This window comes from Pinus tabuliformis, chromosome 6 (genome assembly GCF_031772625.1).
Source record: "Pinus tabuliformis cultivar Carrire ecotype Pingquan chromosome 6, CPIR1, whole genome shotgun sequence".
Classification (NCBI taxonomy): domain Eukaryota; kingdom Viridiplantae; phylum Streptophyta; class Pinopsida; order Pinales; family Pinaceae; genus Pinus; species Pinus tabuliformis.
Genome location: NC_142292.1, coordinates 613,483,354 through 613,502,190, shown reverse-complemented (window position 1 = coordinate 613,502,190; position 18,837 = coordinate 613,483,354). Strand labels below are relative to the sequence as shown.

The window sequence follows — 18,837 nt, the reverse complement described above, 5'->3', positions numbered from 1 at the left end:
GCACATCGAGTTATTTGGTGGCTACAAGGGGCTGTTGGCTAAAGACAATCTAGGAGAAAAATTTCTTATATTGGTGTCACCCATTGGCGGTGGATAACGGGTGGTATTCATTGATGGCTCTCAAGAATTGTGTAATGATCCCAGGAAATTAATTGCCTAAGGGACGAAATAGCCTATCAATTCCTGTAAGCTACAATCCTCAATAAAGGGGAAAAACCCCAAAATGTTGGGCAAATTTTGGGGTAGTTGGGCAAAGAAACTCAAATCTCGGGTTGAAGTGAAATTTACTCAATCATTTAAGGAGGAGAGACCCCCTTTAGCAAATCTATAAATATGTGAGGATGAATTCATTTGAATCATTATGGAATTGGATCATTTATCTTTGTTCTTTTGAGCTGGAGGCTCTAAGGGTTTTTAAACCCCTTTATTCTTGTCAATTTTGGTGGTGAAAGATTCCACCCTAGTTGACATCTTTTCTCTAATTTGTGTTGGGTGCAGGACTCATATCTGAAGCAACAAACTCTATAATTATAAATTTCTGATTTGAGCCGGTGAACTCTGAAAATTGATTTCTGTCTAGCAAGTACTGTGATCCCGAAATTACAATTTGCCAGTTCTATGGGTTGATCTTCTGTTGATGGAATCCTATAGTGGCGGAAATTAACCTTCTGGGCTTGGCAGAATATCATTTTCATTGCGGCAGGGTCTTTACTACAACTCGCGAGTTTGTTCAACTACAACCAAGGAAAAAGCCGCTCCTCTGTGGTAGCCTCCACAAGGTTGTGATGATTTGTCAAGAAGATAGACACTCGACCTAATTCGGTGGTTGACTTGTGTCACAAGATCTAGTTCTGGTTCCGTTTTAGAATGCGAAGGTTAAACCATCAAAGTCCATGAACCGTCAAAGATAAAAAATCAGGAACGACATCCAGTGGATAAGTTTTGGGAATTAAGGTTGACGCTAGAGTTTCAGACGAGTGCCCATGGTGTGTGAACGTGGGCCTATGACTTGTTAATTTTAGGTATGTTCTATGATTTGAGCAATTTATTTCAATTTTCATAGTTAGCTCAATATCTTTCCCAGATTAGCAATCACATCAGCATAATAGTAAATTGCAGATAGAACATAAACATAAATCGCAGAGGACAAGCCAAGACAAGAGGACACAAGATGGGGCGCTAGCCAGGGACAAACCCCAATGTGGGGAAACCCTTGATTAATCCTTCTTATATGTTCTTCAATAGTTCAACAGAGAGAGAAAGGGAGATAGTACATTTTCAACAGAGGTCAACACTTTGACTTATCTAAGTAAGAGCATAGATCATCTCTAAGAAGATGAAACATGAGGTAGCTGAACTCAGTTGAAGACATGTTGCTTCAACTAATTCTCCAAGGTGACTCCATCACCATGCTGCACCTATCATTGTGCTGCACCTCATCATCATGCTGCACCTCACTATGTTGCACCATGCTGCACCCATCATCACTATGCTGCATCTCATCATGCTTCACTAGTCATGACTGTATCCATGACTATGCTCAATGTATACTGCAAAGTATCATCACGCTGCACCACTGTCATTAAGCTGCTCTTCATCACAAGCTCCCATCACTAGGCTGCACTCATCATTTTGCTGCACTACACTGCTGTCTCTAACACCATGCTGTATCCAACTGCTGCATCTAGATATGTAGCTGCATCCATACGCTGTATCTAAACTTGTTGCATCAATTGCTGTAGTATCCAACCATAATGTTGCATCTCTTAGAATATTGTCCACCTCTTGTATAATGATGGACGCTACTTTTGTCATGTTGCCACACTGCCTTAGCTATTGGCTAGGGCATGTACAGGCTGCTATGTCACGATCCAATTCTGGTCAACACTTTGACCCAACAGTCCTCCACAAAACACTATTGTCACCACTATTTGCACTGCTGTGCCTGCAATCCTGGTTAGGGCATGTACAACTGCCCTTAACCCAACACACAGTTAGCAAAACTAGCCCTCAACAGCTGCGGCCTGCCTTGGAGAGGCTCCTCCCATGCCACGTTGTTCTCTTAAGGTTTTGTCCACCTCAACACAGCCCTAGAATACCTCCAACTGCTTGCTATGGCCTGCGGCCTAGCAACAACTTGCTGTAGCTTTCGGCCTCCTCCAAAATGTGCCCAAACAGTCACCCAATTACCAACGTTTCTCTCCTCCTCTACTCGACCTAGCAGCCTGCCCTCTCGGCCCTAGAAACAACCTCTCGGATCTGTCTCAGCCTTAAGACAGTCACCTGAAATGGCCTTCGGCTAGGGCATCATAGACCTGCGGCTAGGGCAGGATAGACCTGCATATTAGGGCAATGTGTATAGGCCTCCTCCACCGAGTTATATCTCCATGCTTGGACTGCGGCTAGGCATCCTTTAGGCTGTGTATAGAAGCAGGGATCTTCTCTCTTGGACTGCGGGTAGACCATCCTCTTTAGGACTGCGGCTAGGGCAGTTTTAGATCTCTTCTTGACTGCGACCAGTCTGAGGCTAGGGCTCCTTGTTTAGCCTCCTTTCCTCCTGCGTCTAGGGCTTCATCCTCCTAGATTTCTCTTCCACTAAAACCCAAAACAAGTGGAGAGAAATCAAGAGTGAAGTGTGTGTCCTAATGACTCTCATGCCACTTCCTTTTATACTAAAACATTGAGCACACGTGGGGGTTATTTGGTTGCTGGCTGACCTTGACGAATTGTCCCATAACACAAATAAATTCATATCTTTATGAATACTTATCGGAATCGGTTGATCTTTAGATCAATCCTACACCTCTCGATGAGAGGAGTCCAAGAAAAATATCCGCTGCCATAAATAAGATGACCCACATGGAGTTTGGCCCTAGTTGCCAATGTTAACATGACTGTCGGAGTTCACTGAAGCCAACAGTGATGTGTTCGCACTAAGGCTTCGCAAGGCATAGTCTGAGCCTTGAGGTTCGGGCCTTTGGTTTGTAAACACATCCAATGTCAAACGCAACGAAGTGATACGGAGGTAAGGAACGGCATTGCTTTGGACAGGCAACAAGAAGACTTGGATCGCTTGAAGGCCAAGGGTCACGGGAGCGGGGAATATATTCCTTTCTGTCTTGACTAATGTTATATCGTTAATATTAGAAATGAATTGAACAGTTACTAGGAAACCGGATGTACTTTAATGTCATTTTCGAACTTGGACAACTTGCTGATGAGTTTTTGAATTACATGGTAGGAAAAATCGAATGGTCTTGTTGTTCGCAATCATACCGCTGTAGAATCATTCTATATAACAGGTCCAGTCTGAATAAACGGGTCCAGTTCGTTTGGTAGGAGTATTCTCTATTGTATTTCTATTGTCGTCATGGAAGAATGCCATTGTTATGGACGAATTGCCATCAGACTGTCGGTGTGCTGTAACAATTACTGTTGACATTATTATTCTACCTCTTACTGAAATTTAAAATACTGTGTAAAAATAAGAGAGTATATCTTGTTGGATTGGTCTGCACTGTTGACATATAATCATCAGGCTGATTGGTTGATGAGATAGTTGGATTACACTGCTGAATTTATTTCATATTGGAATAGTCAGTTCTGCTTCTTGAAGGTTATGTTATTTGTGTTGCACCAAAAGATACATTTTAACTACTGAAGGGAAACCTAGGGCAAAAAATGGGCCTGTTACGCTACAATGGAATTAGAGCAGAGATCTTGCCAGCCTGGATGGTATTTAAAAATGGAACCACCAGAAGCAGATTTTTGGCACAGGTATGCAGAATCTTGGAGAAAGTTGGTAAAACAGCAGGCAGAGATTTTTAGGAAAATGCAAGAGCAGCAAGCTGAAAATATCAACATGCTGAAAAATGGAACAAAAGACTAGAAGAATATAACAAAATACGCCACATATAAGAAAGAAAAATTGGGATAATTTCCGGAATAGTGGCACGAAAAATAAATCTAGCAATATTGATCATAAGCCCAGGCAAGGTGTTGTTTCCAGTACAGATAATGGTGATGGAGGGCAACAAAATATGGTAGGAATAATGGACCTTGATGCTAAGACCAGTTTCACAGTGAACAATATAAGTTTACAACAGAATGGTGAGCAAGAAATGAGCAAGGTTTAACCATCACAACTGGAGTGGAATGTTAATGTGGAAAATAGTGAACAAAGAGAATCAAAATTTGCTATAGATTATCCTGGTGCGATGATGAGAGACAAGGGCAATGAAACTAGAAACAGGGATATAGAATCTGAAAGTCAGGATCGTGAGGGAAGTGGCGCAACTATGGATGAAAGCATCCACAGTCTGGAAGTGCAGATGGGATGAAAGCATCCACAGTCTGGAAGTGCAGATGGGCATGAGGAAAATGAAAGGCAGGAGGGCCGACAGGCACCAGTTGCTTCTACTTTTCCAAACACAACATCTGGTGGCTTGAACTTAGCAAACATTAATAATGAACCTGGAGGTGCACGTGCTGTCAGTCAATTAGAGAAAACAGATGCTGGCCAAAATTCTACATCAGATGAAGCATCTGTGCCGCTGTTGATTCAAGATTGGGTTGTCAAAGCTACAAACAATGAATTGTCTGAATGAACCAATGAAGAATCTAGAGCGAACACTATTGATCCGACATTTTTGGAAAAACTTCTAGGAAACCTCCGTGCAGAAGTTGTAGCTTCTCAGCAAGTTCAATCTACACGACCTGCGAATTATTCCCCCACTCCTGCAGAAGAAACTGATTCAAATTATGCCCCCACTCATGCAGAAGAAACTGATTCAGAATATCTTGCAGCACTTCCTTCGGATATACAAGCTGAAGTTTTAGCTCAGCAACGTGCTCAAAAGGTTGTTGAAATCCAGCAAGTTGAAGGCCAGACTGTGGATATGGATAGTGCTTCGATTATTGCTACTTTCCCTGTTGACCTGGTGAAGAGGTTCTTATAACTTCTTCGGCAGCAGTTCTTATTGCTTTGTCTCCAGCATTGCTGACACAAGCATGTGTGCTGAAAGAAAGAGCAATGAATGAATACCGGGTCTGTAGCTTGTTTGGAAAGGGCCGTAGGCTAGGTGACAGATGCCACAATATGTCAACTGGAGATCAAATTGCAATGGACCAAGGCGTGGACAGTAATGTTGGTCTTACATTTGGGCGCAATCTAGTTGCATCCCTTGGTAATTCCATAAAGATGAAAGACGTTGAAGGCAAACCTCTAATACATACTGGGGCTCTAAAAGCTATGCTCAAGCTACTGTGGTCAACTCAACCTTTGGGCAAAGGGCTGCTGCAAAGACTCCTATTAAACCTATGTGCACATAGTGCTACAAGGGCAATACCAGTTCATCTCTTGCTAGACAAGCAGAGGTTAGAAGCAAAAGGCTTATCAATAAACACAAATGGTGCTCAATTTCAGAGAGTTTATAGGTACCAATAGAATGTGGTTTATGCACGCTCTCAAGTCTCAGATGGTGTAACACCTCTTGTTTATTGTCATATCCTTGAGATTTTGACATACCTCGCTAAAAGTTGTCTCTGCGCTGCTGATCTTCTTTTTTACATGAAGTCATCTCCAATGTTGGAGTCAACATCTCAAATATCTACGATATCTATTGAAGAGAAAGGAAAAGGACAGGTTGTTGATGAAATTCCAAATGTTTATGCATCAAGGGGGGCTGAAAGGGGTAAAACACCTCTTATTTTTAAAGCTCCTTAATTGTCCATTACTCTCAAGGAGCAGTGCTCATTTGGAGCAGGTTATGGGGCTGCTTGAGCTTATGATGGACAATGTCGAAATTAAAAGTATATTAGAAGCTCCCTCTGGTCAAGCAGAGGATGTTTTGCGACAAGGGGCACGTGTTGGACGTGGGGCTCCTTCTGAGACTGCACCTACAGACCATGCAGTTGAACCTGCTTCTGTTGAATTTAACGTTGATTCTGAGCTACCCAGGGGCTCAGTAGCAGGTAAAAATAGCAGAAACATGGACGCTTCAACTTCAGGTTTCAAAACAGAAATGGTTACATCTGAAATTTTTCTCCAACCTCCTGAGAAAGAGTTGCAAAACTTGTGTAAACTTACAACAAAGGAAGGGTTGTCAGACACAGTTTACACCAAGATGGCAGAGGTTTTGAAGAAGTTAGCCAGTGTTGTACCTGCTCATAGAAAACTTTTCATTTCTGAACTGGCAGAGTCTTCCCGTAGTCTAAGTGCTGCAGCAGTCGATGAGCTTATGACTCTTTGTGAGATGGAGTCAATGTGCTTGAGTACTGGTTCTATGGCAGGGACAACTATTTTGAGAGTTTTACAAGATATTGGTACTGGGGCCACTGATGACAAAGAAAATGAAGGTCTATTGATTGTTGGGCAACTGAATGCAACACTTAACCGATTATGGCACGGATTGAGCAATTGTATAAGTGGAATTGAACTGTGATTCAGAAAAATGTCTGATTTTCCTTTGGCGTCAAGTAGGAATGCTGCAACAACTTCCATGACACCGCATCTTCCTCCAGGTACACAGGATTTTTCCATTTATAGAGGGATTTTTTGTTTTATGTCAGAAGTTGCAGTTAGGACCTATGGCTATGCAACTGCAACATGATGCTGATGATGGTAGTTCGAGTGGTATTACACAACATAGAAGAGCAGAGGCGGGTATGACATTTTTAAACTTTATTGAAAAGCATCGACGACTTCTGAATACTTTTGTATGGCAGAATCCAGGGTTATTAAAGAAGTCTTTTTCTCTTCTGCACAAGACACCTCGTCTAATTGATTTTAACAACCAATGATCATTTTTCTGCTCTTGAACTAGACAACACAGTGGGCAACAACGGAAGTTATCATTGCTTGAGGACAAGCAATGTCGGGAAGGGGGGACTGTAATGCTCCCAGGAAATTAATTTCCTAAGGGACGAAATAGCCTATCAATCCTTGTAGGCTACAATCCTCAATAAAGGGGAAAAACCCCAAAATTTCTAATGTTGGCTGAATTTTGGGGTAGTTGGGCAAAGAAACCCAAATCTGGGGTTGAAGTGAAATTTACTCAATCATTTAAGGAGGAGAGACACCCATAGAAAATCTATAAATATGTGAGGATGAATTCATTTGAATCATCATGGAATTGGATCATTTATCTTTGTCCTTTTGAGCTGGAGGTTCTGAGGGTTTTAAGACCCCTTTCTTCTTGTCAATTTCAGTGGTGAAAGATTCCACCCTAGTTGACATATTTTCCTCTATCTCTTTTGGGCACAAGATTCATATTTGAAGCAACAAACTCAATAATTATAAATCTTTGATTTGGAGCAGTGGACTCTGAAAATTGATTTTTGTCTAGCAAGTACTGTGATCCCAAAATTATGATTTTCTAGTTCTGTGGGTTGATATTCTATTGACGGAATCTTGTAGCAGCGAAAATTAACCTTATGGGCCTGGTGGAATATCATTTGCGTAGCAGCAGGGTCTTTGTGACCACTCGTGGGTTCGTTCAACTACAACCAAGGAAAAAGCCTCTCCTCTATGGTAGGCCCCGCAAGGTTGTGATGACTTGTTAAGAAGATCGACACTCGATCTAAGTCTGTGGTTGAATTGTGGCACAAGATCGAGTTCTGTATCCATTCTAGGATGCGAAGGTTAAACCATCGAAGTCCGTGAACCGTCAAAGATAAAAAATCAGGAGCCCAACAATCAATATCACCAACTTTGAGGTGCATAAAGGGCTTGGTCCTCTTGATTAAATGCCAATCCCATATTCTCAAACTTGATAGAATCTAATATGCTACAATTCTACCAAGCATTCTTCCCTTTGATTGGGCGGTAGCGAAATATAGGGATGGTAGCACTTTTCCCTCCGAGCGATCAATAGTGACACCTCTCTCTCTCTCTCTCTATATATATATATATATATAATTTTTTTTTTTCCCTAAGGAAAAAAATCAATCTCCCTCTCAGCTTAAAGGCTAGAGTGAGGTTGTTGGTACTAGGCCAGGCCACAGGTATACTCACTTAAGAGTTCACAAGGCTCGAAGCCAATACAACAATATTCATAGGTACGAAGCCATTGCAACAATATTTATCAAGGCATTATAGCTCATCATGTCACTAGTGGGGATTTGAACCTGGGTGGGGAAGATAACAACAATTCTGCCCAACCACCTGAGATAACCCCAATTGACATATAGATGTATATATGTATCGCGTTTCCCTAATTCCAATTTTTTTGGGGTCATCTTTCTAGTGCATTTCTGTTTTGGAAATGAATAACTGTTTCCTCGTATCATGCAACTTAGGATATTTACAATGCACCTCATGATGGTGTGCTTATATGTATTGCATGGTCATGAGGTAATAGGTGTGTCCTTTGACTTCGTTACCCACCATTTTGTGGGTGATATCCCTAGGAGATTTTTTTTCTCCAATATGGTCCTCAACCAGCAACAAGCAACCCCTTGCAGCCACAAACTAGCTTGTTGTGCCACTTTTCTGTCACCTGAGCCAACCATGTGGTCCCTCACACATCTGTCATGATTGTATGTTTGAAGGTGGGCCTCCTAAACCCCTAATGATATGCCTTGTCATTTGGTAATTGAGTATTGTAGTTTGCTTATCATGGACACTTCTGGGCATGGATTAATGGGAGGATTCAGTAGAAAGAATGGGCTAGGCCTGTGTTGTCCCCTAGATCCCTTTTGAATATTAACCTAGCATTCTAGTCCCGTGGGATCTCTTTTACTGACCATTTGGTTTTAGGGAAGGTATTTCATGGGAAACCTTGATTTTGGTTGTGTGGTCCTACTCCCTCACCCACATATACTGCCCCCTTTTCACTCATTATTACCCCATTCATCATTTTTCCCACCTGGGTCCACATTCCCCCACTGGGTCCACATAGGTCTAGCTCTCCCCTTCCCCTTGCCCATACCTTGGGTCAGGTCTGGAATGATGCCATGGAGGTTAATGCAGCTAAAAAGAAAACTAAAAGCACAATTGGCCACATTCAACAGGAAAATGTACCACAAAATGCAAAAGATGTTTGGGACAAACACATTTAGTGCGTGTGCAAAAGCCAATATATGAGCTCTACCCCATCATCATGGCCATCACCTTAGTTCCTATAGGTTCTATGAGACCCCTTCATCATATAGGAATCCATGATTGTCCCAACCCCTGGTGGGCAATGAATCGCCCTACCTTAAAGGGGGTATCCACTGCCATATCTCACAAATCATGCTCTTAGCCCTTGAGCCCCGAGCAGTTAATTAAAGAAAAATCATAAAAAGACAAGAGACATATAAAGAAGGGTGGAAAAATCAAGGCCGAGGCACCTCATGTTCCACAATTTCTCCCTTCTATACATTATATACCCAAGTGTGGGCTTCCCTTTTACTAGCTACCCTTGTACCCTAGCATGTGGCCTAGGGTTGCCCCTTTTCATTCCCTACTCAATTCATCTCTTTATCACATGCCACCACCTTTTAAGGGATTTACCTTGGACATATTAACCCCTTTAGGAGTAGAAACCACCGAATGGGATACTTGGTTAACCCGATTTGGAGCTTGGAGTCATTAACACATGCCAAAGCCCATTATGGAAGGGCAGACCATTATGAAGTCCCTACCTATTGTCCATGGTTTGTAATCTCTTTTACTCGATTTCGTTGATGAATTGTTGTCTTGGAAAGCTAGGGGACACATTGGAACTTATGCAGGATTGCAGGTGGTCTCCATCTTGGGTTTGGTTTCCCTATACGGGGTCCTAACCCTCTAGAGGGCTACATTGGCACATGTAGGGCGTATGTTGAGAGCCATGGGCCTCCACAACTGTAGACAACACTCCATGGATCCCCAGAGATGTTCAAAGATTACTCGAGATTCACCGATTGGACGAAGAAGATGCACCTGGTTCACTAGCCCCACAGATGTACCATGCACTTGGAAAATGACTCAAGACTTGTATGTTCATGTGGCATCACTTACATCATCATTTGAGCCCTTACAGATGGTCTACAAGCATCTTCCACTCACTTGGAGACCCATGAGGTCACTTGTGTGCCCTCACAACCATTGGGAGCACCATAGGTTTATTATGTGGAGAACAAGGGGCCAACCCCCTGATCATTTCCTTTTGAAGTCCAATTCATCATTTTTGGCACTGATGGACTTCACCAGGCATCTTAGAGAGCCCACCGACATGCATTATTGATTATTCGACCTCTTGGGAGGCTTACTATTTTGTGAATGAGCTAGTTTGGTGGGCTTGTCAACAAAGGATAGTTATTTGCACATTATTTTAGTTGATGGGCTATTGTAGGCTCAAATTAGGTAATTCGAACTACTAATGAGTGTATAAATAGGAGAGACATGAATGCATTTGTATCATCACTTGGATTGGATCATTCTCTCTCTTGAGAATTTCACATTTCTTTCTTGGAGGACAAATTGGAGCATGGATGAAGTTTGATGTTTGGATTGGATTTTCTTAACTTGGAGTTTCTTTATTGGCAAATGTATAGTTGGATATCTTCTCTTACATGTAAGTACAAGTTTGATGATATTTTCTTTTACTTTGTCACATACATTGATCATGGGATTTTCACTATTTTAGGGCTAATTGCTCCCTGCATTTACTACTTCATTGTGGAATTATGTTTCCATATAGCATATCTCTATGTATGGGCCATGTTTGTTGAACGAATTGTCCTAGAGATTGAAGTTATCTTGATAAGCCATTTTCATCTGCGAGTGAAGTATAAACGCTTTAAGGTCACTTTCTTTTTCTGGTGTAACATTGGACCAAGTTTCCCTTAGAGCCTCCTTGAGCTAGAAACGAGATCCTTCTTCATAATTCTTCCTGACTCCATATCCCAAAAAGGAATTAGGCACTGGTCGACCATAAGGTGATCACCTTAAACCTTTTCTTTACCTTTTTACCCTCTTTCCTAGGTCTAGCCAAGTTGGGTCACCTAGGGCATCACTTGCCTGACAAAGTAGCCATAGAAAGTTCGATCTTCTAGCCTCTACTACACTGGTGTGTCCTCAAGTTCTCTTCCAAATTTGAAGAAATTCTGACGGTGGGATTGTGAGATATCCCAAGCCCTAGCGCTCTGAGATCAAACTTCCCGTGGTGTTCCCTAGGTTGGTACCTGTTGAAGAATCTAGGGAAATTAGTGATAATAGGATTATTATACTGAATGATAACAATTTGTGAAGCACTTTTACTTTTTTTTTCTTGTTAGCTTGATCTTCTTCTTGTTATTAGTGTATGTTCTTTTACTTCATCAAACTGCTACCAATATACAAAAGACAAGAACACAAGATGTACCTCTCTCTCTTAGAGAGGAAAATGCTTCTCAAATTTCTCTTATTGAAGCTTCTATTGAACAATGCCAAACCCTAGACCCTTAACAAGAATATCCTCCAAGCACAAGTCAAGCCCTTTGTTCTCCTTCTTGCGGCATTTCGTCTTTCGACACTTCGTCCTCCTTCCTTTGGCACTTCGTTCTTCTTCCGAAAACTGATGATAGTCCTTGTTATGCTAGCTCTAGAAGAGATTCTTCTCCTTGGTCCTTAGTGGACTCTTTCACATATGAGGAGAACCTTATCCCTTGCCCAACCGAGCTCTTTCTTGAGATATAGTTGCAGACTTGATATGACAGCAATGCAACCCTATTTCTTCGCACGTGTGAGAGGATTCCTTATGTGATTGTCCTCTTCATTCTTCTCTTGAGTGAGCTCCTTCTTCGCTTGAGTGAGAGGCCTTATAGGCCTAGTATCTAGCCCAAACAATGAGATATGGATGAATGAAGTAGGGCTGCTATGACAGCAGAGAGACCCTCTATATCTTTGCATGTGTGGTTGTAGTAGGCCTTAGGACAGTCCTCTAAGGCTCGGTATATTTCCTTCTTCCTTCGCTGCATTAGAGGCTCCTTTCTATGCTTCTTTTCCACCCTTTACTCGTCTTCTTATCTCGCTGATTTCAGAGGTACTTGATGCTTGTTGTTGGAGTGGACAACCTCTATATATAGAGGTCTGTCCCTCCTCTAGGCCGACTTGTAGACTTGAGGCTGACTTATCATTTTATACTTCGGATTTGCTTCTTTGGTGATGTCGTTGCATGGAGGAGATTTGTGACTTTTCTTGGAGGTATTCTTTTGACTCTAATACAATTATATACATGGTGTAACATGCCCTTAAGGGTCTTCATCATTTCTTTTGACTCTTTGACTTCCCTATAACACTTTAACATGTGCTAGACCTATTCAATGAGCAAGAAACTCATTGATATAAATAAAAAAAATAATATTTCTTTTTTTTATAAATACAAATATCAAAATTACATTTATGAAGACCGAACCTAGTTACACTTTCTTCAACAGTACCTCATTTGACACCTATAAGTGAAAAATTTTGTTTGATCCTTTCCCCTTCCTTGTCTGTGTTAAGATCATCATTGGTTGCTAAATTATTTCCCTTTAACCTAGGATGGGTCCACTTGGTCCCATGTGGTACCATACTTTCGAAAATTTAATTTTAAAGAGCCACTAAATCCTCACCTCCTCCTAGAAAGCTTTGTACCTTGCTCGAAGAGCAAGCAAGCTCCATCGTTAACCCCCTTCTAGGAAAAGGATCATTAAGGTCACTTCACATCCATTTGTTGATTCATCCTTCACAAGGGACTTCCATATAATGGGTCTCCTCCCATCGGTGAAAGTCCGTAAAGAGTAGAGAGTCTTAGCTGAGGTGATAGTGGGCTAAGTATCCATTGTTGCCCTTGATCTAGCAGTTGTCCCTTTAGGCCCTCCTGCGAGTTTGAGTGGTAACAGACCTTTATTATCTAATTATTATTTACTATTTATTATCATTATTGTTTTTTGTTAAGCTTGGTATAATTATGTTTATTACATTATTTTGTGCTTTTATGCTTTATTTCACTTTAATGTTTTTCTCGATCTATCCCACATTCATAAAGTCGAGTGACTTGACTAGCTGGTAACCCTTTATAATAAATCTTTCGCTTTCTTATTATTAGGTCAATCTTGGTTTCCTTTATGTGTTCATGTTATTGTTATAGATAGTTTATATCCTTTCCGATCATCAAAATGAAACTTTATGAATTGTTTCACCCACAGTTTACGTTGATGCTAGAACTTAGTAGGCTTCATTTTGAAGGTTAATATTTTTGACTTGTTTTCAGGGTTAGGCTTTGCAACTTCGTTAGTCTTCATCTTCTTGGTTGGTGTTTCTGTCTCATCATGGATGGGAGCTTCTGTTCTCTGGTTTGGGGAGTGGATAATCAAGCGAATGCCTCTTGTCAAGCATATCTATTCTGCATCCAAGCAAATAAGTGCAGCCATATCACCTGGTAATAAAACTGTGTTTACATTCTTCTTGTAGGTTACTGAATATTCTCTTGTGAACTTGCTTTCTTTCTTGTTCATAGTTGAGCAGATATGGAATGCCAATATTGGGAAGTTAAGCCATATAATGTGTTTTATTTTTGTATCACCAGATCGAAATACCCAGGCATTCAAAGAAGTGGCTATAATAAGGCACCCACGTATGGGAGAATATGCTTTTGGATTTATCACTTCCTCAGTTGCTCTCCAGGTACAAAGTTAAAATCCCTGGTGTATTCTGTATTGTCTAACTGCCATCAGATATATAAAATTTTGTTGTTTGTAAAAGACAGTTTCATTTCTTAAACTTGAATCCCTGTTTCATCGCATGACAATAGACTTTTCATTCTGATGTTTGTATATTTGGAACAGCAAGGATAGATTCATCGTGTTGGTTATCTGAAACACGTGTATTTTTTTCCTGCTCTGATTCTCAGAATGATGTGGGTGAGGAGGAGCTTTTCTGTGTATATGTTCCTACAAACCATCTATACATTGGGGACATATTTCTTATCAATTCAAGGGATGTGATCAGACCAAACTTGTCTGTACGGGAAGGCATTGGTAAGTTGTTAAGTTTCCTAATCCTTTCTCTTGGCCATTTTATGCGATTCTGGAAATGATAGAACTACTTTGATTTCATTTTGAGAGAATAAACATGTCATTTTATGAACTATATATCCAAAGCATAGTTTGTATATTTCATCTCTACTTTCAGATTTCGCTGATACAATTAAATGAATATCCCAGTTAAGCATAGTCTCTTTCAAGAGTTTGTTCTTACACTTTTTATATTATTCATAGCTGTGGATTTAAGCAAAACCATAGCTCAGCTGATCATAGTTTAAGAGATGATGTTGTTTCTTCAAACACAGAGTATACTTGATGGCAGTTACTTCAATGGAAATGATAATGTGTTGTTTTGTACATTTGACATAAGCATTCTGTGCCATTTTGAACCACATTTATATTGTTGATTTCTCAAGTTCCTACTAAATAGAATGCTATGTTAGCACTCATGAACATCTCCTATGTTACCAGAAAACGGAAGTGAGAAAAAGAAAGGGAAAATAGTAGTGGGCTCAGAAGGTTTTGGATACAAAAAATAGGGCTATGAAATTAGAAATAAATAAACAAATTCCAAATATAAAAATAATCATATTTGTGCATATAATGTGTTATGTGACAGACATATATGGATTGTTGTGCAACAGGTAAAGTAAGTCCTGACTCCCAACTCCAAAAAAGTGATACTATATTGGATTTCATTTAAAATAATAAAATTTACATTTACAATGTTCCCAATTACAAACTTATGAAATACAAATAAGCTAGAGTTTTCAGTCCAGTAGACAATAATCAAATAAGCAAAGTCATTATTTGGAACCGTGCCTTCTGCCTCATATTATGCACTGGGAGGATTGCTAAATGAGCTAGAGCCACTTGTCTAACCCTAGTCAATAGGTCCATTGGTGGGGACTCAGTCATCTGGCATATTGTGCATTCTCTTGCAAAACCACCAAAAGCAGCTCTCTATTCTCGTAATTTTTGTCAACTGCCATAAACCTACATTATAGGTGTCCACTAAGGTATTATGGTTGCTACTGGGATTAAAGACGAAAATTTGAGTTTCCATACACCAATTCTTGAGCTTTTTTTGAAGTTAGGTGATCAAAGTTGATACCAGTGTATTTAGGCCAATGCTGACAGGCTTCACCAGAACTTAGTTAAATTTTGGTTCTGAGTTGTCCACAGTCCACAAATGGACCAATTTCCTGCAGAGCCAGAGCTTGATTTCCTGGTTGGCTACAGTGCGCAAGCCTGATTTTTTGTGCCTTTCAAAAGTCTGCAAATGCAAGGTTGTGGGTGTTGCAAGTCCAAAATCGCACTGCAAAACAATCTGGAAGTCTGAAGTCTGAAAAACCCAACTGTGGAACATTGATAAGCCAAGACATTGACAATACAGGACAATGTGCAAGACGGTTTGATGCAGAAGTTGAAATATGTTTGTCACATATCTGAAGTGCCAGTTGTCTCAGTTGTTTGATAGGATTTTCTAGCTATGAATACACTGCTGACATTGTAAATTGATATTAGCAAATGCTATCTTTGAGCAGTCAATGTTCATAAGATGCATCTCCACCACAACCCTTGTCAAGATTTGGCACTATAGTTATTGGAAGTTAAAACCGCTAGACCAGATCTGTTATTACTCGAAATGACCCTTGAGGAATTGCAGTCCAGAGGGGATGAATGGGCATTTAGGAAAGTGCCAATGTTACCTCTCACAATCTCTCTCATTTTGAAGCTACTGTGTTCTAACTCAAATGGGGAAACCCTAAATGTTTGAAGTGAAAAATTGACAAGGAGTTCCTACAAACAGACTTTGAACTAGCTAAGAGCTGCTGCAATCTGCAATATATCTTTACTAAAACACTTCACACCTGCAAGGGCAAGTCTGGCATATGACAAAAGCTACTGAGTATGATGAACTGCCTCACAAATCAGACTTAGATCAGCAACATAACCTTGCTGATCTGTACTATTACACTTTGAAATTAGTGAAGAGAACTATTGTTTAGGGAACCAAGAGCTCAAATTCGATCTGGAGTTGCAGAATTGGCACTTAGTACAAAAACTAGTAAACCTTTATACCCAAACAGTGAAGTAAATAAGTTTTGTAAGAAATTTTTGACTGGGTGCTTGCTGATAGGCTGTGAACCTCTGGGTTGTCCTGACAGAGGGGAACATCTTGGGAACATGATTGGGAGTAGTGTGCCCCTTAAAATCTTCCCCCATGCTGTCAAAGCTCTCTGAACCACTCCTGCCGATTTTGGAGTGTTTTATCCCAGTTCAAATGCTTCCAGGAATGGAGTGAAGCGAACAAAGTTCCTTCTTTAGATTAATTGCTCCAGAGGACTTGGAATATGAAGATATCCATGAGGATAAAAATATTATATATTAATTGTGTGAATAAGAATGAATAAGAATGATTTACAATGAGAACGAGAGGCTTCCTTATATATCAGGCAAGTGTCTCTTCATAAAGAGTCATGTCTCATTTAGACATGCCTCTTCAATCTAATTACTAATTAACTAATAATTATTTATGCTTATTATCATTTACATTATTTTACATTATTTATATATATTTTATTCATTACATTGCCTTCTTCTTGAAAAAGCTTTGTCCTCAAAGCTTGTCCATGAGAAAGGCTTGATCTCTTTTTCGGCTTCGAATGACTTTCTCTCTCGGAACAATCATCTTCATTGATACAAGCCGATATGATCTTCTTAGTGACAAACAAAACTGTCGCACTGAGAAGGGATCAGACCATCCTAGATTAATTTTCTGTGTAGTATTCTGATCATTGGAATTTTGTAACGACTTGTTAGCATAAGACTGGATTGATGTTACGTCATTATTCTTTGAAACATCAATTTGTTGTTTCTGGTTTGAATGGTCTCGATACATAGCTTGGTTGAGTTGTCTAATCTCGTGATTCAGATGCCGATAGGGAACTTTTTTGGTTTGACTTTTCCTTATTGGGCATGTGTCAATTTTTATATTTTCTTCTGGCGAATATGTTGTTGAGTTGGTTATGGAACATTCACTTGGGATGTTCATTATTTGAACTGCAACATCTAAGCGTGTCGTTTCTTCAATTGACTTGTCTTCTTGAATAGTCATATTCACTGGATCAATATTTTTTCCCTTATTTTCAACTTGAACTGTTGCGACTATAGATTTCGATACTTCTTCTTGAGTGAATTGTTCTAACTTATCTTTTAATGCCTTCTTATCATCCTTAAGTTTCTTAATTTGAGTGAGTAGACTTTGATTATGGGTTTTCAGTCATAAAAGTTCTTTGATTTCTGATTTATCAACCTTATTTTCAATGTTTTGAATTTTAAGATTTTCATCTTTTAGATCTCTGATTTGTTCTAATAAATTTTTATTAAGGTTCTTTAAACGCAAGGTTTCCTCTTCTTGTTCTGATAAATGCTTCTTGAGTTCTTTCTTTGTGACCTTAGTCTTCTTCACTTGCGCTAGTAATTTTTCGACGTGGTCCTTTTCCATTATTTCTTTGTAATGCATATCCACAAGATCTTTATGTTCGTGTTCTAACGCTTGCTTGTTTTGCTGGATTTTGACTATTTTGCCATTCTCTTGATTTTCTTGCACTTTCTCAGTACATTGGATTACATCATTCTGCGGGAGTGATGATGAATGTAGAGAATGGAGTAGGGATTCCCTTCTCTCTTTCTCCTCAGCATATTGTCGCTTAAGTATTGTGATTACTTGTTCTACATCTCTTTGGAGTTGTTTTTGTTTATTACTTAGAGATTCCATATTTTTTTTTTCACTTTTTTTTTATTTCCCCCTTTTTTTTAATATATATTCTCCCTTTTTCTTAATATATATATATATATATATATATATATATTTATTATATTTATATTTTTTTTTTATATATGATATATTCTCTTAATCTATTTAACTTTATGAATCTTCTCTTTATTTCACAAAATATACCCCTTAATGTACTTTTTAGGAGTATAATTTTTTTTAACCTTTATAAATACCTTCACAAATTTTCCAATTTTTATAATACCTTTTTATAACTGTTCCTTTTTTTTGTATGAAAAGATACTTTATATTCACTTCCTCACCTTTTTTAGACACTTTAATATTTTCAATAAGACATTATTAAAATATAATATTTTCCACTTCCTCACTTTTTCACCTTTATAATTCTATACTTGTAATGATTCGACTTATAATCTTCGCTTTTCTTTATCTCTGCATATAATGTTTATTTATTTATGCAATTTGTTTAATTGAAATATTAGTAGATTATATTCCCTTAAGAATTTATTTTATGGAAAGCAAAACGATATGAGAGTTTCGAATCTTTTTAGAAGCAATGTGAATTTAGCCGGAGTTGTTGTTTTTTATAACCAATGGTTATATGATGAAGCATTGTGACTTTATCCTAACTACTTGTTCATATGGAACCCCAAAATATGTAATTATAGTGTAAATAACTTTACGGTTCGCCAGTTATGAAACCCTTCTGTAGTTTACTGATGGCACTTTCGGTGGACTTGGTTGTGGATCGAACAAGTTGTCGTTGTTTGTGCGGACATTCAATGTTCAGAATTTTGGACCACAGACCTTTAAGTAATGACAAAAAAACCCCTTGACAAATCCTCAGAACAACCAGCGTGCGCAATGAAGATTAGGCCACAATTATTTCAGGAAGAAAACCACATGGATACCTTTTAGGAGCTCCAAAATTGAGAGGTGAATTCCCAACAAATTTTTCCTTGATTTTAGATGTCCTTCTTCAATCATATACCAAGTCCGGAGAGGTTACAAGGCCGCAGGGGATAGCGAAGCTTCTTTGTTGGTTCAAAGATGAATAAACA

General features: G+C 39.3%; 1 protein-coding gene across 1 annotated transcript in view; it reads left to right on the top strand.

Annotated features, from left to right (window-relative positions):
• LOC149260080 (protein LIKE COV 1-like) overlaps positions 1 to 18,837 on the top strand; it is a 248,890-nt gene that overhangs the window by 104,322 nt on the left and 125,731 nt on the right. The window contains exons 4-6 of the mRNA XM_089419645.1: positions 13,203 to 13,370; positions 13,518 to 13,615; positions 13,842 to 13,968. Of these exons, the coding sequence (XP_089275771.1) occupies positions 13,203 to 13,370; positions 13,518 to 13,615; positions 13,842 to 13,968 (393 nt within the window). The remainder of the gene's footprint in view (positions 1 to 13,202; positions 13,371 to 13,517; positions 13,616 to 13,841; positions 13,969 to 18,837) is intronic.